Source organism: Ischnura elegans, chromosome 8, assembly GCF_921293095.1.
Source record: "Ischnura elegans chromosome 8, ioIscEleg1.1, whole genome shotgun sequence".
Classification (NCBI taxonomy): domain Eukaryota; kingdom Metazoa; phylum Arthropoda; class Insecta; order Odonata; family Coenagrionidae; genus Ischnura; species Ischnura elegans.
In genome coordinates, this window is record NC_060253.1 from 81,547,996 (window position 1) to 81,573,995 (window position 26,000).

Here is a 26,000-nt window from a genome sequence, read left to right on the forward strand (position 1 = left end):
CATTTCAGCACTTGCCCATCAGACAAAAAGTCATCATATATCTTAAGGAGAAAGATAAATCACACCCATGTACTCAAATTTAGATCAAATATCATAGATTTTTGCCAGATTAGGAGAAGTGATAAATTTATATTTAGTAACTGGTAAAGGTAAATTTTCTCGGAATACCCTCAAGAACTTCAAGAAAATGATGCATTTTGAAAAAAATTATTTTCACATTTAACTCCGTTGGGAATTATTTTTAGAGAGTTCTTCCACTTTTGTAATATTATCCTTGAAGTATAAAAAGACATTGATTCTTAAATTGTCATTCATAACCTTTAAAAAAAAACCCACAAATTACTTGGCAACCACCCTTAATAAAAATAAAGAGTCGCATTCGTCCGTTTCATGATTCTTCACCTCCTTCAGAACTATTAACAGCAAAAAATCACTGGCCTTAACCCATTCATAGATACATGATATGTTGATCGCATCAAAAACTCTTGGTGAGTGGGTCACCACTTCTCCATTACTTCAAAGCCTTATGTGGTTTGCTGTCGCTTACACCCTGGTGAGTGATTCTTACTCTTTATGAGTAGTTGTACAGAAAAAAGTTAATGAATCTAAAACTTTAATCACATCACTAACTCATGAAAATTGTGTGTCAACTTTCGTATGTTCTTATTTTAAAATTATAAGAGAATGCCTGAATGAGGAATTTTTCTTTCATTGAAACATGTCTTTACTTTCCATAAATTGAATTCTTTTAATGAATAGCATATACTCATTTGAGTTGACATCCCCATTTTCACAAAGGTAAACCAGCAACACTGAAAAAAACTAATCATCACATATTCCTGGGTAAGCAAAATATGCAAATAATGTTGTACATATTTACCTTAGGGACTTCCTTACTGCCAGGATTTCTAGGGCCTTCACGGTGTAGATATCTTTGATACTGAAAGGCCCTTTGCTTTTTTTTCTCAGACTCATCCATTTCGTCGCCTTTTGAAGCAGAATAATGATCCCCCTCCTCAGATCCGACACTCCTCTTCCTCTGTCTCGGGGTTGTTTTCTGGTCATGAGCAACGTCCTTTACTGATCCTTTATGATGGCCCACCTTCCTCTGCAATGGACTCTCAAGATGACTCCTCTTTGCCGCTTCATTTGATTCCTTTACTTTAGCTAAAGGACTTCGAGATGCTGCTTCACTCCTTTCACCGTTACCCTTCATTGCTGGACTCTGCTTATCTTTAGACTGTCCTCCTTTGGTTCCAGAACCCCTGGCCGAGCTTTCATCATCACTTGACGACATACTGAGGTAGTCTGCAGTGCGACGTACTCCTTTTATCTCACCTTTCTTGGGAACAGAACTTGTTGGAGAAGACACCTGAGAGAAACAGATAATAAAATTCACCATTTAAAAGTATGAACCTTTCAGTAGCATCAATTTTGACGCATAATGTACGAGGGAAATCACATAGTTTTAGCAGAATTTGCAATTGGCTAAGTTCTGGGAATGAATCATTTATTCCATAAAGCAACACACTCACTTTATGTGGGACATAAACTGTGTCCTAAATTATTTAAGTTGAACCTTCTTGGAAGCAACATAAAAAGATTTTCACTTTGGCAAGTATAACTTCATCACTCGAATAATTTCAAGTACTATTTCATTCAAGGTTAACATCAGCCTGCATAAGGAAACAATAAGTAAACTTAACTTTTTATTGAATATTGAATGACCAAGGATTCAGCTGCGCAGTGCTATTTTTTGGGAAGCTAGTCAGCAGAATTGGCTGAATTCTGACATTCCAAAGCTGAGTGCCTGAATGGCACTGATCTCCAGAAACCCATGCCCGTTAATACTAAATTAAATGCAGAGCTAAAACTTGTTTTTTATTATGATGATTAACAACTTCCACAAAAAGGCACCAGCAATTATTTCTAATAACATCAATCTAATAGGGTGGTTTCCTATTATTTTTTCATTGCCTGAATCGAAAGGTTATTACTCACGGAGTACGTATTTCATGCTCTTAGATTTTATGACGATATCTATTTTTTGCGATTAAACGAAAAGTGAAAAGTTTCAAGCATGCAAAAACGCGACGGCTATGTAGGAATGATGGGAAAAGTCTGTGTGACGTATTTCTGGTTCCCCCTGCCGCCTGTGAGGTGACCTTGGAGCGAGGCTTGAGCGCTGATACGACGCAGGCTGCTAGCAGGTAGCAGAGTACCCTGCTAGCTGGTAGCGCTTGGCTTAAATAAGGATTATTATTCCCCTATCAAACAAAGGAAACTTTCCGAACTTAGGTATTTTTAATATGTGATTATTAAGACATGTTTCCTTGAGCTCTGTGCCTCATGCATGCATTGGTAATCTCAGACAAAGTAAAACTCATATCTACTCGTATAGAAACTAGGTCCCTGTGACGTCACGTGGAGTGGAATCGCATTGGCGCCAATCTGGCCTTTTTCAAATAAGGTTAAAATTGACCGTTGCCATTCGTCAAAACTGGGATTTCTAAAACCAAATAATTTGTATATTATGAATACACTAATGGTGGGTAAGGAATCGTAATCAATGCATTTCGTTTTCTTTGATGAAGGAAACTACCCTATTGCTTTTGCTTTCTTTTCCCTCTCAAAAAGTGAGTTTCAAACTTTCCCTGAGAAATATTTGAACGGAGTTCAACTTTCTGACTATACTACAACACACTCTACCAAATGCCAAGCTCTACTTTAGGAAATTATGTAATGACAGAATAACTTAAATAATTTTTGCACATTCTATCAACTTAAATTTCGTATTCATATAGCCTACATAAAAATTCTAATTTTCAAACAAAATTCCCCAAAAATGAAGCAAGGAAAGCCCAAAATTTTGATGTAGGTCTATGATACAAACTGGAGGAGTATGTTTTGGAATATTCATGAAAATGGCATTTCTTTCCTTTCTAGTTTGACATCCACCAGATAACACCCAGCACACAGGAATTGTCGACATTTGGATCTCAACATCCTAAAACAACTTTTATAAAATTTGGGAATACCCTGACATTTATTGGAATATTTTATGCATGACCAAAATAACACCTACCAGTGGAAAATTTTATTCCAGGGTATTTAAATCTTCACCAAAGCAAGAAAGACAGGCTAAAAGCTATAATCAACACATTATTAGCAGAGAGTACATCCTGGAGTAAAAAAAGCATAAATATATCAAATCATAATGAAGTTCAATGTCAGTCATGCAGAAATTTACACTTTTGGTCTTAATGGTAAATGTATTGGAAAAAATTGGTAAGTATATACATATTGCCATCCTACTACCTTCCCGACTGTTTCAAGAATTATGAACTTAACTTCACCAGCAACTTGACAATTCTAGGTTTCAACTAGCTGCCACTATCCTTTTACGTGTCCAGTTCTTAGGACAAAAAAGGCAGCTAATTCAAATCCAATTTTTTTCATATTTCAAGGTTCACATCCTGGTTTCATCAAAAGCATTTTTATCAAAAGCTCTCTTATGTTTTGTTTCACTTACTTCTTTCTTAACAGCTGATGCATCCTTGTTTAAGCTACTTCCCAGAACCTTCTTGGAACTTTTGGCTGATTCATCATCACTTGATGAATCACTGAGTAATTCAACCTTTTGGATCAGTCGCTGAGGTCCTTTAGATGCTTCCTTCTTTGGACTAGTGACAGCAATTAAAGACTCCTGGAAAGAAGAAAGTATGAAAGCACATTTGCAAATTTTTGTACTTTATTCTGAGACATTTTAGACACCAAAAGCTCTTTCACAAATTATTTCATTCCAACCCTGTCTTAAACTACTAAAATTATCAGAAAACCATTATTTATCTTCAGGCAAAAGGTGACTGCCCTTGTTCTTACCATCTGTAGCACGGATAGTTAAACAACCCACGTGGAACCTTCACTAACACATGCAGGTCACAGACCCATAATTCTTCGAGATAATACAATAAAAAAATTCTATGTGAATGGTCTAATATGTATTTTGAAACCATGAAAAGTCAATGAAATAACTGACGTATTGAACAATTAGATTGACAAAAACACGCCCCTCTGGAGAGCATCATCTGTAGCAAGTTGGGGGAATTAGAATGAGATAACACTCCAGCCAGATGGTGATCCTCATTCTCATGTTCAATACTCTGATATGGATGATAAGATATCACTGAGGAGACACTCTTGCAATCGCAGACATTGTCTCTGAGTGGTCTCATGTAATATCATCTGAGGGTGCATCCTGAAAAGGGCAGCAAATCCACTAAACCCCGTTTTTTCTTGGATGTATCCTTTCCGAGCCATTTCATTGCATTCTTGCACAACTACTCTGTTATGTTGCATTCATAAATTCCATTTTGTTTTCCCCTTTGTTTGTAAGACAAGCTTTGCAAAATTGGAACAGGTCAACATTCACAAAAATTCAATGAATAAAATTGACTGAAGTTACCTATAAATCAGTTAATGTAAAATTTAACAAATAAAAGGGTGATGGTAACTTGAATAAAAAGGTAACAATTAAACTAAATACTAAAGTTTAATGAATAATTATGATCATTAATTTTTTAAACCATTAATCTCAATTATGTTCTATACCCATTGCAGCAACGGACAACAGGGAACCCCAAGAAATGGAGAAGTCTAGAACTTCCTAACCTTTTTCACTTCTTCCCCCTTCGTTCTTCCTGGTTCCTTTTCTGAAAACTTTTTGCCCTTGCCAAAGGCAGTTTGCTGAAGATGTCTAGAGCCCTTTGCAAATTCATCCTCACTTGAGTCACTGATGACTTCCACAGCTTTGGCCTGTCGTTTAGACTCCTCTTTTTTTGGACTGCTCCCTGAAACCTGAGAAGATTGTACTGTAATGTAATTCTGTCACATGTGCTGAAATGAAGATCATAAAGATGCTCATCGGACATTAAGTAGGAAACTGAGTGAATGATTAAAGTGAGTTTAGAACGACTGCTGACGCCGAAAGTTGCCAAGCAACAGGGAATTCCAAGAAATGAGTTAGTCTTAAACTTCAAAACCTTTTTCACTTCTTCTCCCTTCGTTCTTTCCAGATGCTTTTCTGATAACTTTTTGTCCATGCCAAAAGCAGTTGGCTGAGAATGTCTAGAACTCTTGGCAAATTCATCATCACTTGAGTCACTGATAACTTCCACAGCTTTGGCCGGTCGTTTAGACTCCTCTTTTTTTGGACTCCTCCCTGAAACCTGAGAAGATTGTACTTTAAGCACAACATATTCCCAAAATGTTTTTTTTTTTCAGGACTCGGATATACATTGGTGACCAATGTAGGGTCTGGTAAAGAATATGTTTCAAACAAACTAATTTTTTTTCTTTGTCTTTCTGTAGTTAGACAAAATATGACATAAATTGCCAAAGAAAAAACAAGAAAAGTTTCAATACATTCACAATCACAAGTAACAATAGTCAATTTATTATAATATCTATTTACTTCAAAGATACTAGATTTTAAGATAACAGACACAATTCCCAATTAAATGTCATGTTAATTATGTTAATTGCTTTGATTAGGACCTCTAGCACAAAATCGGAAATAATAATGGTTTGCAATACAATCAAATAATTGCAAAAGAACAAAATTTCTCTCAAAAAGAAAAGAAAGGCTCTTTCAGACTTCATATTAAATAAAACAATTAAATTGTAAAGATGGCTCAAAGTCTTCTCTATTTATCAGCAACCAGATCGGTAATGATTGGTTCTTAAGAAACAGACACATATCTAAATATCATGCCCTTTAAAACATTCATTCACCTTGGTTTTCTGTAGGATTGAATCAGTCCTTTGAACTGGCTTTTTACCAAAAATGTCACCGATGTTCACAGGTTTCAAATTTTGAGCTGACGCCTTTGATGAATCTTTCTTACTGTCTAAAATGAGAAAAATGATGTTAGCCCAAAGACAAATGGAAAAAATGCTGCATTGTAGCCTGGCTAAGTCCCATGGGCTCTTGCCAGTCAAAATTAGAAATGACTAAGTTTTAATTTATTCTGGTAAAGTTTCAAGTAACTATTTTCCCTATTTTAAAGTGTATTTAAATTATACCACAGTTATTACATTTTTTCAAGTCTTTGCAGTATAAAAGGATATTTTGGATGAACATAATATACCATATTTCCTTATTTCCTCTCTGACTCATTCAGAAACCACACACATTATTTTGTGACATTACAAATTTCGATGCATCTAATAAAAATACATCAATTTTCAATTATATTTACATTACGTCTAGCATTGTTTACTTTTAATGTCTACCATCATACACATCCAGAAATCAGATGTAATATCTGTCTACTCAGTGCATTTTTTTTGTGGGCATATTTAGACCCAGTATATGGTATGTCATACTTTTATCTTTTTGCAATATGTATATCATATGTGCTACTCGCTATAGTTTCACTTTGGTCACATCATGATGGCCAAAATATTTTCCTCTACAATATTAATTTCATTTAACACCATGAAAACTTAAACATTAGCAACATTAATTCATTTTTAATCAAGCAAATTTTTGACCATAACAGAGGAATAATAATAATAAATTTATTGCGTGGGCATCAGTCCTACAACAAAAAAATTACAATATCAGATAAAACGAATAATAATGAAAGACAATAAGTAGATAGGATCCATTTACCATCGTTATATTTAGTGCTAATGTACAGTTACACATTTATTACAAACCTCTTAAAAGTAGTTAGACAAGAATTTACAAAAATCAAAATGAATACTATATTCACCGCAGTTCATCATTAATCTTAGACTTGGGATGACACTGATAGTGGGTATCGGCCATTTTACCGATACTTTCTAGCATTCGTTTTTTTGGATACTTTTATTCAAAAGTATTCGTTTTTAGAAAAACTTCTAAAATCATCGAATTTTAAAATCCCACCTTCTTCAACTGGCTGCGCAACGCGTTGTGTATTTGTTTTCATCGCTGCGACACTGCTGCCCTCAAATATCTGCGTGACTTTTGTATTCATTAATTTAATCTATAAATAAACTCTCATATAGCAGGATGAGAGGTGTCGTACGTGGAAGAGGTTAGTATTTATTATGTTTACCCAGATGGCAATGTGAGAGAGTAGGTCAGGGGACAATATAATTTTGCATTGTTCAAAATAAAGATGCTATTTGAATGCATTTTTGTGACTAGAAAAAGATGGTACATAGAAAGATTGCCTTGAGATAATACGAGTATTCTTCATGTTATTAAGTTAGTAATTAAATAGTTTCAGACATTTATTTTTAATTTTTCAAAGTGTCCCTATAAGTATATCATGGTAAGAATTCCAAATCACAGACCCATTTTCCAGGACAGGCCTTGCCTAGGCAGCATAAAATAATATAATACAGTTCGGATTCAGGAAATCTTTACAAAAGCAGCTTATGGAAGCCAACATTTTATATGATCTAATGGTGATTTGTTTAAAATGCACATTAAAGCAAAAATTACTTCAAAAACAATACCAAAGTCTGAAATATGATTGACTCTTTTGGAAGAAGAGTCATATATATGAAAGTCATAGAGAAATGGGACGTTATTCAGACAAAAAGTCATAACATTGCATTAGTTTAACCCTTTCCCAAACTGTGAACGTACCTTTTCTTCCTCACTCCATGCACTTTGCACTTTTGCCGCATGTGAGGGGTAGGTTTTCAGAGATTGAGTAGCAGCAAAAGGGTTAAATTCAATTGCATATACTTGGCATTTCCCCAATTGAGCACATAGTGTTATGGCAGAGTTGAAGTTCATTAATGTAATCATAGCAATCAGTTAGATGAAAGATTTTTCTGTCATCAGCATATAAAAGGTTTTTAACTGGATACATATTAGAGCATGCATCACTTATGAATAATAGAAAAAGTAAAGGGGATACATGAGATCCTAGGGGTATGCCAGTGAATGGGTCAAAGGAATGTGTATAATAATAGGTAAATAATAAAAAATATAGATAATTAAATTTCAGATTTTAGAAATAAGGTTTCTTCCCAAAATATGGCTTTTTATCCACGGTAATAAAGGGCCAATAGTGCCATAAACCACCAATTTGGTAAGTAGTTTTGAGTGATTTACCTTATCCAATAACTTAGTGAAGTTGCAATAAGCAATATTAACTTGGTAGTGTTTCTGATGAAGTCTGACAACATCACGTTGGAATAGGGTTAAGTTGTAGTCGATCGGCCCTTGATAAATTCGTGCTGCTCATTCAATAACATAATGAAAATGAGAGAGCTCTCTTTATCAGTGACATGGCTTTCAAGAACTTTATTCAGCATGGATTTGATAGCAATCGGTCAATCTTGTAGTCGTGTAGAACAGCAAATATAGAACAATATTTAAGTGTTTCCTCCATTAGATTTATTCAATATTAAGTGTGGACGATAATGCGAACATCATGGGCAATTCATGCTTTCCCGGCGAATGGAGTGGAGATTTTCTGTGTATGGATTTCACAACACCAAAATCCGTGACCATGTCCTAAGCGGATAAAAAAATTCCTAAAACAAATAAAATAACTAAAATTTAGGGAAACATACATCTGACAACAAAGTTGGGTTTCGCCACGATTAGTAGCTACTGACAATCACTTCTAAGAGTGAAAGTGTGCAGGAAAGAGTAATATATTTTGCGACCCTCAGGAGAGAAATTTTAAAATTAACCTGAGACGATGGTCGGTTTCTTCCTCTTAGGTGAAGGGGGTAGGGGATCTTCTTCATCGTCAGAGTCGATGATTATGGTCTTTTTCTTCTTGAAAGATTTCTCCGACTTTCCGTTAACTTTGCTCTTCGAGGTTCCGTCATCACTTATTTTTCCCGGACGGGCTTTAGCCGCCCCAATAGAAAAGTAGGACCTTATATCCTAGAAAAAACCGTAGGTAGTGGTACGATTAACATCATATTGATTAGACAATCGACAACAGTTTCAAAGTGAAACGACACAGTACCCCAAAAATATTAACTACTGAGCAACTAAATACTAAAAAATTACTACATTTACTTACTTGAGACATTGAAATGGTTAAAATAAGTCAAAAAGGTCCTAAATACAAGCCCTCGAATGTAGCATAACGTGATTTCTTGGCGCTCTGAAATAACAAAACACATCTTAAAATGTGAAATGCGCACGGAATATCGCAAGTGATCGCAAGCAACACAAACAGAAGTATGTTATGAATTGAGGGTACGTCTGGTGTTGCTTCTTTAGTGTGATGAAATCCTGATTGGTTATTAATTATTTGCGGCTGAGTCTTCGCCTATCTCCCCACTGTCCAAATTGATACACGCAATGCACAAGGAAGTAGTTAATGAATTGGATTATAGAGATAATAATGAGGCTTCATCTCGAAAAATTAAGGCAAGTTAAAATTAAACTAAATTCACTGGCTGCACGTATTTTTTTGTAACAGGAATATTGTTTTTACAGACAAACTTTCCATCTAAACCCGATACTCCTGGAAAAATGAAATTGAGAAGCTGGCTTAACAAGAACATGAAAATCGAAATGACCGACGGTCGAGTCTTAATAGGTATTTTTTTGTGTACAGACCGAAACTGCAACATAATATTGGGCTCATGCAGTGAATATTTGAAGCCGGAAGGTAAGCAAAAAATGTTTTGCATAAATATGTGGCTAATGTCAGTTTTTCGTACTGATTTATTTTTACGGGTCTTAATTTAGATGGTGGTAGCATGGAAGAGCCGAGAGTGCTTGGATTGGTGATGGTTCCTGGGAGACACACGGTATCCATAAACCTCGATGACATTTCGGAAGGGAAGTAATTGGCCATTGAATTCAATGGCTTTGTGAATGGAACAGGTTCACTTTATGGATGAGTCGCCGGAAAAATTATCAAGTTGAAACTTTTCTCCAGCTGTAATGGTAATATTTGGTATCTCCCATGCCTTCTACTGATACTTATTGCCACGGAGAGGTATTGGTCAGGCTATAAAAATGTCGTCTCACCCGAAAACAGTTTACGATTTCACTTCTGTATTGAATTTTAACTCAGCAAGTCATATTATTTGTACTACATCTGTGTGAATAATTATCTGCTCAAGTCTCAAATGTCTTATTTATTCTGTATCAAAAATGTCCAAACTGTTCCCATTTAAAATTTTTAATTTAAAAGTTTGAAAATCTTCAGGTCATATGGGACCTAAGTTCATATTATGAACATGAACGTATGGATACATGTGTAGTTAATAGACCATGTATCATTTGCAGTAATATAGTCTTCCTAAAGTTATTTATCATGTTTATGTTTATAATAGTTAAGAAAATAATATGCTCAGAAACGCTGTAGGAAACAGCCCTCTACCGACTCATAAAGTTATGTTTTACAATTTCAGTGAATTTATTATCAGTTTCCTTACTGAATCCCTGCAATTTTCTGGGAACCAGCTCTTCACCATTGAGTGGTTGCGGTGGCATAGCCAGGAATTTTGTTTGGGGTGGGTTCAAAACCGGGGGGGGGGGGGGGGGGAATTTTCTTTTATAACAGAGTACTACGAATATAGAGGGTTTTAAACTAATTTTAACACTTTTCATAATCGAAAAAACTTCATTTTTCAAAGAAATCTTTTGTAAATTCATGATTTTTCAATATTGGTTTTGATTTGGTTTTCTATTGTGATGCAAAGTAAGTGTGCTTTTATATTTTGGGGGGGAGTCCGGACCCCCCTCGCTATGCCACTGGGTGTTTGTTAATGTTAATTGGTATTATGCCTGAATTAACCTTGAGCGATTCATTTGCACCCACACAGGTCTAAAATTTATTATCAAAATTGGGTTAACATGATAGTAATAGGTAGGTTTTTTCATTTCTATCTGAACTTGACACATAAATTGGAAGATATGCTGTGTCTAGTTGCTCGCTATTAGGCCATTTACCATGATTTGGAATGTTACTCAAAGTTTTGCAGTGGGTAGTGCAAGTAAAAAATGCTTGGTGAAATTTGAACATTTGCTTTAAGAATCATTAGGAATCCACAGTTCAATTCTTGATATAATAATATTTCTTCATACTTTTACCATATTAATCTGGATAGTTTTGAAAGAAACTACGAAAAAAATTTAAATCAACAATAAAAATAATTCCTGAATCCTAGAAAAGCATTGAAAGAGAGCAGGTTACTTCACCTCAGAGCAGGTCACACCTGATTGTGTTTGTCAGTGGTCATTGAAGCATTGCATATCGAATTTGTAATGCCAAGTACTTTTTCACCATAGTTATTTCTTTAGGGCCTCTCAAATTTGATGCATGCAATCCCAACTTGTGTGAGCCAAAATCTATGAAGAGGAAATTACAGTAAATTGCTGTAAATATTCATAGAAATAATTTTTTAAATCCATTGCATTTAGTTTTGGTAAAAGGATGCACCTTTAAGACAGTTATGACTCAGAATTTATCAAAATAATCATACTCTTTTGGTGATATTGAGGTTCATTTTTCACAATATTTTAGTCAGAAAGACATTGCTAATATGTAAAAGATTAAGAACTTTTTATATAGCTAAAAATGTTATTAAAGAGTCATGATTTTTTTCCATAAGCTCCAACCCTCTAAGTAATATCTGAAAATTTTAATACAGAAATAAACGATGCATAATCAATTGAGAAAGAAGTTTTTGGGCAGAAGAAGCAGTGCTCCTTGAGATTCGTGCCCTGATATTGGAAGAAATTGATAAGTCTCCCTCAAGTTCTTACCCTCACTTCAAACATCTTCAGTATTTTCTGGTAGGTAGGTATGCAAAAATTTTCTCAGTATCTGGAGTGTAGTTTCTTTATGGCTTAGAAATTATTTCTGATGCTTCAAAGTCCAGCTTTGCAAAGCAAAAATGAATAGTAGACAAAAATTTCAACACACAAGCTTAACCCTTTCGAGACGGCGGAGTTTTCGTCTTAACATGACTGCTATACTGAGCCCCAAAAGACTCTTCTTTCTCGGGGCATTTTTGGAGGGCATTCGTTAAGAAGGGTCTCGCTGAACCTTTTTCGACCCCTCAACGCTGGGACTTTGCATTATCTCGGACTCCGAGAGTAGTTGTGCACCCTTCTTTCCGGGTTTACGACCATACCTGCGGCATTGGTTCGAGGTCAACTTATATATTGCTTATATATATTTAGCAAATGGATAATTGTTGCTTGCACGTAAATTGCAGACTTTGAATGGAATTCCTCATTTTTTTCTGAGCATTATCAAATTTTAAATGAAGTTCTAAGGCCAATATTAACGCATTTAATGCAGCAACAATTTCCATGTTGATTTTTATACATAACTCGAGATATAAGTTAATATTTATCATAGAATTTCGTTTAAAAATTGTAAATGCTGCTCAAGAGACAAATAATTCAATTCTTACTTTATTTTTCTTGAGAAATGAACAAATATTTATTTCGAAACCTGACGGGATAAACAATTGTATGACCTCTGCCCCTTACCGCTAAGAGGGGTTATAAATGACGAGGGGTCCGGGTACCTGCTCCCGGATTCTGAGGGTAAATCCTAAATCCCGCAGGGTTGGGTCCCGAGACAAACACGACGTAAACCCGCGACCGTCCCAAAAAAGGGAGAGCTAGAAAACGTATGCACACGGCTTTCATTCGCCTATCTAGGAAAATCTCACACGTAAATACATATACGGCCGTCGTCTCCCGGGTCAGGAAACGTCCACACGTATATATATGTGTATAGTAGGGAAAAGGTTAAAAATCAAGCATAAAGTAATTTAGGGCAATGATGTGTGAAAATAGTGATGGGTCACAAATGCACATATTTCATTGATTGAGTGGATACAAATGCACAGATTTCATATTTCTAAGATTGGTGGGGAATGGAAGATATTTTAGGTAAGCCAGTACTAGTTCCCATATCTTTGTCCTGGAATTTCTCCTCAAAAATAGCAAAGTGACCCTTAAAATGAATAAGAGATGTTCAAGCCTTACTCATATGTTATCTTAAAAATCTAATGCTCATAAAGTGTATCATGAAATTTACCCGTCTCCTGTAGAACTTAGGAATTTTCAAGGGAGAAGGATATAATCTCAACATCTGTTATACCTATTAAACATATATGCCAATAACAGTTCATTAAGGAAGAACGAGGGCTGTAAAAAGGTGGCGAAAGTGTTGATATTGGCGCTTGGACCTGAAGACGTCTGGTTGGAATCCTTGCGAAACTTGTAACCCTATGACAAACAATATGGCTAAACCCAAAGATCAAGAGGTCATCCAATCAAGAACACCTCAGAAGACTACACAAGACAACATTACCTAGTAAACACTTCATAATGGGGAGTATTAACTTCTTAAGGCATTGAGGTTTCTTATTGAGGCATTTATTAAGTATTGATTATTGAAAAAATGAAAAATCAGCCTGAATTATGACTTCATGTAGCAAAATATGAAGTGATCTGTTGGAAATTATGGGTGATATTTGAGTGTCCTAAACTTGAAACTTTTTGGTCCACCCATGCATTGCAAAAAAAATCAATAGACTTGGAATTTAATAATGCAATGCTAAAAGTTACAGATATTACCTATTGATGAAAATATGAATTAGCTGAAGTTACAATCCATCTATATTTGTTTCCAAATTCCACCTGAATTTTTGCACTTTTAGGCTTATGGGTTTGAGTGGCTGAAGTTTGTGTTATGTGATATTGGAAAACTCTGGTGTCAGAGACACTGAAATCAGTCCAAAACATTTTCTCAATTGGAGAGCATAACCCTGGGAATACTGGTTAGAGAATCTACCATAGAGTGGTGCAACTGTAAATTGTATCCACCAAGAGCAAAGACTCAACCTTGATCTTGGTGTCCATCATCTTATCATTGTAAGAACTCACAATTGTTAAATCCTTGTACCTGCAAAAAAATATCACTTGAAAGTAACATTTTCAAATGAAATTTATTTCAATTGAATTCAAATGCTTAAGCATAAGTTTAGGAAATTCTTCATTACATAGGTTCACATCCTTTTTTAAGTAAGGAAGAATCAACTACTATCCTTATCATTTATTTTTTGCATAAAGGAAATATTTGTAAAAGCCAAGAAAAAATATGAATGATTTCATTTTTTTGTTTCCCCAGTCAGAGGGATATATGTACCATTAGCCCTTTCACTTCTGTGAACATACCTGGTACGTTCGCATGGCAGGCTGCTGTGAACGTACCTTTTCTTCCCGCCTGCCATGTACTTAGCACTTTCAGTGCATGTGACAGGTAGGTTTCCATAGATTGCACCGCAGTGAAAGGGTTAAAGATGCAATTTCAGCTCAAGCTCCTCAAATGGCAATGACTCAAGTGCAGGAGTCAAAACAGATTCATTGAAAAGTTAAGACTCCTTGAGTTCCTCCAGCATGTACTACATGCTCACTCAAACTCTGTTAATGGATATTGAGCATGAAGTTCTACTGTAGTGACATTTTTTGCTGACTACTTCCTCCACCTATCTGTCTCTGGTCAACAAGTTTGGTGTCAGTTTCAAATTGCAACAGCGCGATGGCATTCCTATCATATAAAACCCTAGACTTGCAGTCAGTTCAGTCCACCACAGAGAAGAGGTCATGGACCATTTCCAACGCTGGTCAAACTTGCAATATGAAAAATGTTTTTAGTATCTGGAGATACTAAATGATAAATGGCTTCTTATTGGGTGTTTGATGCTCTACCTCCACCCTTATGAACAAGAGATGCGCTGAAGCTCCTCACAAAAGGATGAATCTCAAATACTTACGTTAGATTACTATCGCAAGGCTCACATGCTGATGGGTCTTCGTAAGATTATTCACGATGAGGTGAAAATTCAAATTTCATCTCAGCTTCAACTATGCGCGAAATCCTGTTAGACGGATGATTTCCTCTGTAAATGAGACACTCTGTTCCACCTTAACTACGTATAAATTCACTTTGCATAAGTTTACCCACCGATATTTGTACCTTTAAGTTACTTCTTACCTCAGAGGAAATCTCCGAGCTCGTTTGAGGTCGCGCCGAAAAACAAAAAACATACGAATAGCACAGTAAACAAAATAACAACTCTATTGCAGTGGGGCGCAATATATGATATCAAGTGGCTGTAAATATAAACACGCTATTGCTTTCATAGGATCAATGAAATGGAGAGTTGGGATGGTTGTGATACACTCGTTGTTAAACATATGCCTAACGTTCTTACAGACTTTGAGAAGGAAGCTTTCTTGAGACATTTTGGTGCCTCAAATGTGAAATGTGTCTCATCTCAGCTTAAAAAATATAACCTTGTATTTGCCAAGTAAGTAGCTTTGAAAATGATTCAATGAGGTACTTCGTTTCTTTATTGTCTATTATTTGGTGTGAATTTCCAGGTTTTCGTCCCACAATGCCGCGAAAACTGCTTTGTGTAGGCTGCATCAAGTAGAAGTCTTAGGCATCCCTTTGTGTGTGGAATACGCTCGGAAAAAGGAAGACTTCGAAGATTCAATAGCTAAATGTGCCGCGTGAGTTTGTGGATAGATATACATAGTCTAGCACTCATTTTCTTCTCTGAAGCCGCTCTTAAATAGTCTTTTTATATTCTAGAGACAAAGAAAAGAGTACATTAAAGAAGAAGCATAAGGACTTCGTGCATAAATTGAACGCCTGGCATCATTCATTGCAGCCTTCCCGTCCACCTCCTCACCACCTGCGTTATGAGTATCCTGCGGTATCATTGAATGCTTTGACAAACATTTGCCGTGCAATTGCAACAGTGCCGAGGCTTTACACACAGGTCCTTCATCTGATGAACAAAATGAATTTGCCTTGTCCGTTTGGTCCCTTGCTCTCGGAGCCTGAAATTTACATCGTGACGAAGCTGGAACGTGACCATGTGGAAGAGGTATACCATATACTGCTAATAACGCAGCAGAGTATTTATGAAATTTCATATGTTTTCCGTATTGAATCATATGATTTTCATTGCATTCGACGAGTGGAGTCGTCGTACGAAATTGATAACACTCTTTCACGTAAATTTTTAAAGAAGTATGCCTATAATATTTACTGAATATTCCAATACATCAGGCTTGAAACATTTTTGGACCCATATATTTATAGTTTTGACCAGTGGTGTAACTATGGGGGGTGGATGAGGGAGATATATCCCCCCACCCAAAGTCTCAGATAAATGTAAAAAAATATTTAACTCTTAACCGGTGACGTGCTGTCTGAGAGACCGCTGCGTTTCTAATGAATATTTTGAAAATTAAGATTTCAAAATATCTATAATTCTCATTAGCTTCATATTTTTGCATAACAAGGACATCCACTCTTTAAATTTAACGTTCCTTTTATTAATTTCTGTAAATTTGCAATTGAATTCGATTTGCGGTCTGTGAGAACGCATGTCACTTACTAAGAAATCAATAAAAGGAATAAGTGGGATAAATTTCATGGCTACTTACTACTTAGCCTTCCAAATTTAATATTTAAGGCCTTTTTTTAATCTCGCGAAATGTTGATACATAAATATAATAATTATAACTCAAGTGTTTTTTAAATCAGTTTTTTGATCTTGCTTCAAATCACAATTTTTTATGACAAATTGGTTGGTATTGGGAGTGTAAAAGTTTTAATATAAGTTTTAGAAAAGTTAAGCATTCAAAGAAAAATTAAACAAAGCCAAGAAAATGGCGTAGCAATTCTTTATGAATTTTTGATTTATTGCGGTCTCCCAGACCGCACGTCACTGGTTAAGGATTAAAACTATTGTTTAGTTTTGACATGTAAAAACTGCGTCTGCTTAAAGTTAAAGATCATTTATTGATATAATGGCAGTGAGATCAAAAGGATGTAAAATGTATTTACAGGCATATCATTTTTTTTAATATTTCCCAGACCCCATTGCTGGGGGTGGGGTGTCACCCCCCTCGACCCCACATCCCCCACCAAAGCATATTCCTGCGTATTACTGGTTTTTGCCACTACTGCTTTTTACGCAATCATTTGGTGTTATTTTTGTTCTATTCGAAATACAAGTTTTCTCTGACTAAATTCCAACAAAATTTTGCTTTTATAATATAAAATCTTTGTGTATAATGTAATCTCACCAGCATGCCATTCCTTCATCACTGTAATTTACTCACGAAAATATTCTCAAGTAATAATCGCTGTGTTATGGAACCATTTTATCTCTGTAATTTTCAGTTTTAAAATTTCCTTAAGAGCTATAGCACCCAATTTCTCGCTAGCATGAAAGAATTTATATTTATTTCTGGACTTTTTTCAGCATTGCTCGAATGAGTTAGGGAAGTCCCAATCATGGCTCACTTTACAGATTCATGTGATGTAGAAACTTTTACTTTGGTTTTACTGATTTGGGGAAACTACCGTATGTTAATCAAAGGTTTGGCCCTCTCTTGTCAAGTAACTTCACTAACATCTACATTGAGCTAATTTCAACGTTGAGAAAAGGGTGTGATTCCAATGACTTTGATGTTTTGGTCAATTTGCTTAGGTTATAGGTACTTTTCAAAGGCATGTTTTACGAATTTAATAACTTTTCTTTTTTCAATATCCACCTATTACGTCTTTTCATAGATAATAGTAATAATAATAATTTATTACTCCTACATTTTGTTTTTTACATCTTAATACAATGAAAAAAAAAGAGAAGGAGCTTTAGGTGGTCTCCAAGGTCATAGGACCAGAATTGAGCCACCATCAAGTAACAAAATGTATGCCAATAAACATATTAATGCAGTAAATTATACATTAGTGTTTTATGTAAATAACATCAAAATAAATTTTCAACTATTTCTTGTGAGAAGAGCCAGTCTTTAGCAAGTCTCAACATGACATTTGTGGTTTTATTTTTTTTTAATTCTAGCGGGTAGTAAATGAAATAATTTTGGCCCCATGTAAATAAAACAGCGTTTATATAAAGTTAACTTGGGTCTATTTGCAACTATAAATGCCTCATTCCTTAAATTATATTTGTATTTGTCACTTACACTCGGCATATTTCCACTTCTGGCAAAAAACAATTTAAGCACTTTGAATAAATACAAATGCCTTAGTGGCAACAATTTTAGGGCCACAAACAACAAGTGCTCATAGTAATTTGTAGACGGTATCACCCTAATTATTTTTTTTGCAAAACGAGATGTTTGAGTTTGTTCTCCATTTCCCATTTTCCTCAGTTGCCATTGAGAGAGACAGGGTCACCTTCAGATGATGAGGAATCAGAAATTGAGGGTGACCCACTGCTTCGAGACGATGTCATCCCCACGCTGCCAGCCAAGAGGCCCTCAAAGAGAGTGCGCCGGGTGCCAGCAAAGCGATTTGCCATGCCCCCACCTGTTGCACCCAGAGCACTAACACACCAGATGGAGGAGATGTTTGAGGGTGGAGGTGCGTTGGTGCAGTCCAAGAAGATTGAACTGAAGAGCATAGGACTTAGTGCTGGTGAAGCTAAAGCAGAGCTGGAGGAGAACCAGCCGGGTGGCTTTGGCATTGTGACCCCCGCAGAGAAGCCTCCAGCCACAGATGCACAAGGTTAGTTTCCAGAACTCAAATGCTTCTTCCCCACAAGAAGAGCCAATACATAGGGGTCATACTGGTCAGGAGAGTCAGGGAAATACATTTCAGAATTGGAAATCATGGAAATGTCAGAGAAAAACTCCAGAGGCTCAGCAAAAACATGAAAATGGTAGTTTAATATGTGAAATGTTGTTGCCTTCATGCAGTAAGGTGAGTGATTAGTTGTACATATTGCAAAGAGAGCATCCCACGAAAAGAAAGATCTAAATACTCACTGCGGGAAAGTTAAGCATAGAAGCAAGGAAAACATTTATTAGAGCTTGCATTTGGAGTATGCTTGTCTACACAAGTAAGGCATGGACAACAACAGCTATGGAGACATCTAAGGTGAAGGGTTTTCAAAATGTGGTGCTAGAGAAAAATGATGTAGATCAAATGGATCGACCAGGCAAGTACATAATGAGGAAGTCCTAAGAATAGTGCGAGAGAATAAAAGCCTAGCGAAAACCTTGACAACAAGATGAGACAACTTAATCGGCCATATCTTGAGACATGATGGCCAGATGAAGACAATCGTCAAGGTACAAGTAGATGGCAAGAATGGACAAGGAATTTATTATTAATGTTATTATCTAGTGAAACGGTCAATGTGCAGTAGGCCGGCCCTTATTTTTCAGAATTGCGAAAAGTTATGTTTTCCTAGTCTCAAAATGATCCAAATGAAGTTTATATTCACATGTTAAAATTTGGTTACTTTAAAATAACGGTAACCCATGTCCCAAGGGCCCTAAGTACTAAGGACCCTCAATTGAGTTTTTTGGAGCAGAAAAAGTGCTATCTCTATGTAAAACGTAAAAGTAAAGCCCTTCAGGGCTGATTTTCTGTTTGTATTATGACCCATCTCTAAGCGTTTAGGAGATATCGTCCCTCGTAATGCATATCCACCCCCCAGGATGCCACCCCGCACCAAGGCACCACTGAGGTACGGCCCACACCAACCTCCACCCCCTCTCCTCCCTAGTTAGTCCCTCCCTGGCTAGTCTCTTTTTAATAGCTTAGTCTCCTTTCCATTTATAACTAGATGGATGTATCCAGTGGCGGCACGTGCGTGTATGCATGTTAGCAAGTGCACACCCAAAGATGTATGAATTTTAAAAGAAAACTATTCCTTTCTAATGAGAAGGATAAAAATCCTGTCTACATATGTAAGAAACATGAGCCTCTGAACGCTACAGCTATATCCTTATCGAATTCACCGCTCTACAATTGTGCGATCCTGTGGCATCGCGCCGGTCACAAATTCGGTCTATGCGATCACTTGAGGGTGCTCCGGCGGGACGAGATGTGTACAGTTGAAATGAGTGATGGGAGCAGACTCAAAACGATGCGAGTGCACACGCGCATATTTTTGGTGAGTGACTCGCAGGTAGTGTAGTGGTGTAGCCGCCACCTACACTACCTGCACCCAGGATCCTAGTCTGTCTGCAAAAGAGTCATCTGTATAGCCTTTTTCTACACTACTTCCTCATAGGGTGTAACTCATTTTGAAACGAAATAATTTGCATGTGCGAGGACTTCCGGAAAGTCTCCAGTGTCGTTGCTCTACTAGGATTCGTTGTTGACAATAACATTCAAAACACATTCAGTGAAACAAGTAAACTACTGAAAATTCTGGTGACAATTCCGATGACAACCAGTGAAGCAGAGACATGTTTTTCAACCCTTAAGCGTGTAAAAACATTGTTACGTAGCGCCATTTCTGCACATATTATTTCTATTCATGCAATTATAAGGGTAGAATGTACCAGTGATATGTTTTGCTTGCTATGTATTCTATTACGACGAAATATGATGCTCATGGATTAGGATTACATATCATAATATAATTAAATCATCCCATATCTGCCCTAATGCACACCCTAGATAAATTACCACCAGCCGCCACTGGATGTATCTCTTCCCTGATATCTGGTCCCATATTAAATAGCCACTCCCACAATTTTTACAGCTTCTCTGGTGCCCAATTTGTGATTGAAGCTATTGAAGATCATTCCTGGCACCTAAATAAACCAGATTTATTTAATTTGATTAAGATATCTATTATATTTAGGTGCTTGAATTTGTGATCATTTTTAAGTAACTTGATAATTAATTGGAATTAAAGGCAACAGCATTTTAGACTAAACGAAAGTTCTATGAACTTCTCCTACCAATTTTACATACAGTATAGTTTTTTGTAAATTACTCTGAAAAGGGGATAGTCACAAGGACAAATACTGTACCTAAAACCTTTTGTTCCTTTGCTTATATTTTTGCTGTCTCAGAATGAGTACAACAACACAACTAGCTTCCAAGAGATCTATCATAAACTGAGCTGAGAAGCAACTATTTAATTGCCAATGTGCGGTAGCGAGCAACTCTTGGGTGATTAAATTGTTTAGTTGGCGGTGATTAAATTTGCCAGTGCGAGGGGGTCCTGAAGGTCAATCATTCGGGGCAGTAGTTATTGTTGTAAATAATTGAGCTCACTAAGTTTTTGTTTGTTCCAGGCGAAGCAGAGCAGAGTCCTGTCATCAAAGGCAGCATTACCCTGAAAGAGCTAAGGTCTAATAGGATTCCTGCGAAAGGTAAGTTTTATTATGGTAGCATTGCCCTAAGTGCGGGCTCGTTGCCTGGATTTTCATCAGCATGGTCTATCATGTCAGTATTTTAATAAATTATTCTGTACTTAAATGAAAATTTATGCTGTTACTCTATCTTTTGCTGTTGATTTGTTGGCCATGGGTAAGTAATAACAGCAAGTAGCTGAGAATTTGGCCATCTTCACTAGCTCTCTGCTAATTTTGCACCAGAAGGGAAGCTAGTGGAATGGGTGAGTTATCATTGGAATAGAGAGCAATGTCAAATGGACTCAATGCCAGTTAAGTGTTGTCACATTAGTAGTACCTGTTATTTATATATAGTCTTAGTCAATTAAAACACCACACTCACCAGGCGAGCTTCTGTACAACTTGTGTACAAAATTTTAAAACTATCTTCCTTGGGTGTTTGACAAACATGAGCTAGGGAAAGAATTATACCGTGGCTAGAATGGAAGGAATGATGATGTCTTTATGTTCAAAGTAAGAACAGGGAATATCCCCATCCTTACTGTTGATTTTTTCAGGGTTGGTTTTTTTTGGAAGGTGTAGGTTTACAATTCAGGGTTTAGAAGAGATGCTATGATTTGTATCCCCTATTAAATCACAAAGAGGCTTTATATTTTGATTTCAACCCTCATGGAGACAAAAGACATTCCTGTGTGTCAGTGGTGTAGGTCCAGGGGGTCCGGACCCCCCCCCCCCCCCCCCCAACTCCCCAAAAAATTTAAGCATAATTACAACTTTGCTTTAGAAAATATGACAAAACATTAAAAAATCATGGATTTACAAAAGATTTCTTTAACAAATGAAGTTTTTTCATTGTGAAAACTGTTAAAATTAGTTTAAAACCCTCTATTTAGTACATGCCCTGTTTTTAAAAATTCCCCCCCCCTGATTTTGGACTTCCCCAAATGAAGACGGCATACGGTTCAAATAGTTATGCTAAAGATACCGTCTTGAAATTCCTGACTACCCCACTGCTGTGCGTACTGAGGTTTAAGCACAGAATGTGCTACATGCATAATTCATTTCTATGTTCAAGTTCTTTCGCACTCTTAAGGTGCAGAATTCACTTCTTTCATAATCGATCATCTTGAACCTTCTGAATCTGGGGTTAGTGATTTTAGTTTAGGGTTGGTGGTCCCTACAATCCATTATTAATTTCAAGTATATCATATTAATTTCAAGCTTTTTTTTATCAATATTTCAATTTTTTTAAGAATCTGTGGTGGCTGAGTAAAGTTCTTGCCTGATGTCCCATTCCTCCTATATCCCCTCAGGTAAAGCCCTAAAATGTGTTTGCGGCGTATTGAAGAGAAACAAATAATACATATATTGAACAAAAACAAGTATATTGGCTAACATTGTGATCAAGAATGTTTGAATTAGGAAAAACAAATTTCTTTCATCAAAATTGGTCAAAAATGCGGGAAATACATAAATTTTGCAAGAAAATCTTGGGTGGGCAGTAGCCATTGATAATAATTTGACCCTACCGATTTAAATTTACCACGGTCTCTAATGTAGTAAAGGGAAGGCAGAAAGGGAAATAAATTGCAGCTCTTACATAGTCAACTACATTCTAATACTTATCCAATGCAATATGAAGAGGAAGCTGCAATACACCACCTGCTCCCTGTCCACCCAGGTGGACTGCCTTTCCACTTTGGTATCAATAATTGGAAATACTTTCCCAACCTCCAACCAAATTGTATTAGGATTTCTCAATGTTCAGAAAATTGTCTAATGAATTGAAAGCTGACTAGTAGTGTTTGACTACTTTTCTTGCACCTTTTGCAGACCAGAAATTGCTGCCAGTGTTCAAAAACTACCAAATGGGTGGGCCATCCTGCAGACTCTATGTGAAGAACATCTCCAGGCAGGTGGAGCCAAAGGATCTGCATTACATTTTCTCCTGCTTCTTGGATGAAAAGGATGAGGAGCAAATGAAAATGTAAGTTTGTTCATCATCTCTATTGTTGGGCATTTTTAAAGACTGTCCCTGTTCACATGTTCACTGCTTCAAGAGGGAGAATATTGTGAACACATCAATCCCATTTACAGGTTGTAGCCTTCTCTGGTTCTCTTGATGCAGCGCTATAATGTATCTTTGGTGGGATTCCTAAGTGAGAATTATTGCCACCCAGATATATTAAGGCATAAGTGGACATTCTTATTGCATCATGATATATGCCAGTGGCATAACTATGGGGGGATGTCGGGATAGATCCCCCCACAAAGCCTCAAAGAATTTAAAAAATTATTTAAAACTATTGTCCTAGTTTTGGCTTATAATAACTGCATCTGCTTAAAATTAAATTTAAAGTGCCAAAATGATGTAAAATGTTGGATGAAAAGTTCTCGGGCTTTCCACCGGGCATTAAAATCCTTCTCCGCCGACGTTTCGATGTCCATCAGGGGCATCATCCTCAGGGCAACTGAGTGTCGAGACAAAAATTTGAACTTCATTTATAGGGTTAAGTTCGAATTTTTGTCTCGACACTCAGTTGCCCTGAGGATGATGCCCCTGATGGACATCGAAACGTCGGCGGAGAAGGATTTTATTACCCGGTGGAAAGCCCGAGAACTTTTCATCCAACACCTACGCCGGGAAAACACCCGATTATATTTTATGTAAAATGTATTTCCAGGCATGTTATTTTTCAAAACTTTTCCAAGCGTGGGGTGTGACCCCTGTGGGCAGGAGGGGGTGGTTACACTCCCAGGCTCCTCCATCCCCCCCAAACTTCCTAGATACACCACTGATATATGCTGGCTCACCCAGATTCTCCAGTTTTTTTGTCAAGGGCAAAACAAAAACCAATACTTCAATGGACCCTTCCCTCACACACAAAATCACCAAGTGCTCTCTTTCTATTCCTAGGTTTGACGTCCGCCTGATGCAGGAGGGTCGTATGAAGGGCCAGGCGTTTGTCACCCTGCCTACCTCTGCTCAAGCCACAACAGCCCTCACAGAGACCAATGGCTACATCCTCAAGGGCAAGCCATTAGTTGTGCAATTTGCACGATCCTCGAAACCAAAATGAAGAACCTATTGCTCCCATGTGGATCTCCAAATTCATGAATGCAGGGTGCTCTGCCCTAAGTGGAAGGCTTTTATCAGCAGGGGCCCATCTATCCTTCTCCCTGTTCAATCACCAATCTCAACCAAAGAGTAGTTTTACGCAAGCCTCAACTTCCAATTGCACACTTGAGTGTACGAGTGCTATTTCAATGTTGTCCACCATTTGATTCGAGGAGATTACCAAATGGCCATTCAAAGGAGGGTAGCCTACTGAGTATATCCTCCTTCTTAATGTGATGGCTTGGTGAATTTGCTTTCAATAAGTCCGATTAAGTGAGTCAGTATTGTATCATTACTCAGTTGTTGCATTGCTTTCTTTGTACATACTGATTATTGGTGGATTGGTGGCCCTATGGCTATTACAGTCCGTGGGAAATTTAATCAAATATTAATGAAAAGCAAGGAGGAGAGAAGGAGAAATAATTGCTCTTAAAATGAAGATGAAATAATGACATTGAATTCTTATTCTTTCTTAAACTTTTGGTATGTTGCTAGTCATATTAAAATTCTGAAAATGGCATCAAAGTAAGAAAATGGCTAAAACATACAAGTGAAGCCCTATAAATTGTAATTATTATTATAAACTATAAAAATTATAAAAAACATAATTAAATACTTACATAAAAAATGGAACAGTAATTTCCAGTACAATAGAGTAGGAGTACAATGTAGGCTACTGAGTGAGCATTTTAAATGTAAGGAGGTTCCACCAAGAAAAATTTGTTCTAATTGAATTTCTGTTATTAGGGGAAAAATAGGCCTTTCTCACTGCCTGCTTTTGTGCTTACTATTTGGTGGTGTCCTTAAAGGAACTTGTACCTTACCACTTAAATGGCCCACAGTCCGACCGGCGAGAGTTGTCTGATGACAGCCCAATAGGGGGGGTGGAGAACCCTGTGCCAGCACTGTTTGCAGCCAATCGCTGTCCCTAAAAGGCACCTCACATCCTCGCCTAGTCACACAGCGTTGCCACATGCATATGAAGCACCGAAACAAGCCCTTTCTTCGAATCACCAACATGAGGGATTCTACCTTTGGGTCCTTAAAGCTCGTTGTCCCTTCCAGCTACTTCCTTTATGGAAGTCTTTTGTTTACATGTGACGTGGGCATTTCCCTTTCTTACCTGGCAACCTTGCCCCCTACCCCAGTCTAGAATCTTCTGCCTGTCATTGGACAACTCTCGGTGGCCGGACTGTACAATTATGCCTTTCAAATTGCCAGTTTTGATCCAATGCAAAGTCTAATTTTTCCATCCCTTCTGAGCTACAGCTCCATTGATGGCAGAAAAATGGCCGTTTCAAGTGATATGTAATTTTCCATGCTGGCTCCAGGACTGGGAATCCTTGCCAGTTACATAACCCTAATTAATTTTTGCTCAGACAGTCCCTCATTTTCAAGAATGATTTCCTTCCAGTTTTCAGGTTGAGGATTCCTTGGGAATTAGCATACCTTCTGAATCAGACATCACTCATTACCCAATAATAAGTACTGTATTTATCTGAATATAGTCCCCCCTTTTTTCCAAAACTGCCCATGGTAAAAGTAAACTGGGGACTATATTCAAACACATTTTTTTAAATTTTTTCCCAAAACTGAAGCCTCAAAATTAGGGGTGGACAAAATTCGGAGTAATACAGCAATAAAACACATCAAAAAATCCCATAACCACGGTTTATGAGAGAAAAAAAACTGAAGTATAAAATTTGTGGGAAAGTTTATGTACCT

At 36.9% G+C, this 26,000-nt stretch overlaps 3 protein-coding genes across 5 annotated transcripts in view; 2 read left to right on the forward strand and 1 right to left on the reverse strand.

Annotated features, from left to right (window-relative positions):
* Window positions 1–14,885, reverse strand: part of LOC124163362 (replication factor C subunit 1) — a 44,839-nt gene extending 29,954 nt beyond the window's left edge. Inside the window, exons 1-9 of one of the 3 annotated variants that reach the window (XM_046540226.1) lie at window positions 14,785–14,884; window positions 11,186–11,335; window positions 9,048–9,131; window positions 8,707–8,905; window positions 5,794–5,909; window positions 5,043–5,228; window positions 4,672–4,857; window positions 3,533–3,706; window positions 881–1,372 (exon numbers count right to left, since the gene is read on the reverse strand). In XM_046540226.1, coding sequence (XP_046396182.1) covers window positions 881–1,372; window positions 3,533–3,706; window positions 4,672–4,857; window positions 5,043–5,228; window positions 5,794–5,909; window positions 8,707–8,905; window positions 9,048–9,056 — 1,362 coding nt within the window. In that variant the 5' untranslated portion in view covers window positions 9,057–9,131; window positions 11,186–11,335; window positions 14,785–14,884. Of the gene's footprint in view, window positions 1–880; window positions 1,373–3,532; window positions 3,707–4,671; window positions 4,858–5,042; window positions 5,229–5,793; window positions 5,910–8,706; window positions 8,906–9,047; window positions 9,132–11,185; window positions 11,336–14,784 lie in introns of all 3 variants that reach the window. The other 2 variants (XM_046540227.1, XM_046540228.1) reach the window with 2 other exon arrangements.
* Window positions 9,158–10,111, forward strand: LOC124163363 (N-alpha-acetyltransferase 38-A, NatC auxiliary subunit). The gene is made up of 3 exons (XM_046540229.1): window positions 9,158–9,400; window positions 9,470–9,644; window positions 9,725–10,111. Exons 1-3 carry the CDS (start codon window positions 9,332–9,334, stop codon window positions 9,823–9,825), a joined length of 345 nt encoding a protein of 114 aa, XP_046396185.1. The 5' UTR covers window positions 9,158–9,331; the 3' UTR covers window positions 9,826–10,111.
* Window positions 14,886–15,084: 199 nt separating the features above from the next.
* LOC124164116 (RNA-binding region-containing protein 3-like) lies at window positions 15,085–25,546 on the forward strand. Its single transcript, XM_046541293.1, has 7 exons — window positions 15,085–15,321; window positions 15,395–15,526; window positions 15,609–15,906; window positions 18,209–18,563; window positions 21,098–21,175; window positions 22,991–23,144; window positions 24,075–25,546. The coding sequence occupies exons 1-7, from the start codon at window positions 15,167–15,169 to the stop codon at window positions 24,235–24,237; spliced, it is 1,335 nt and encodes a 444-aa protein (XP_046397249.1). The 5' UTR covers window positions 15,085–15,166; the 3' UTR covers window positions 24,238–25,546.
* Window positions 25,547–26,000: the final 454 nt, after the last annotated feature.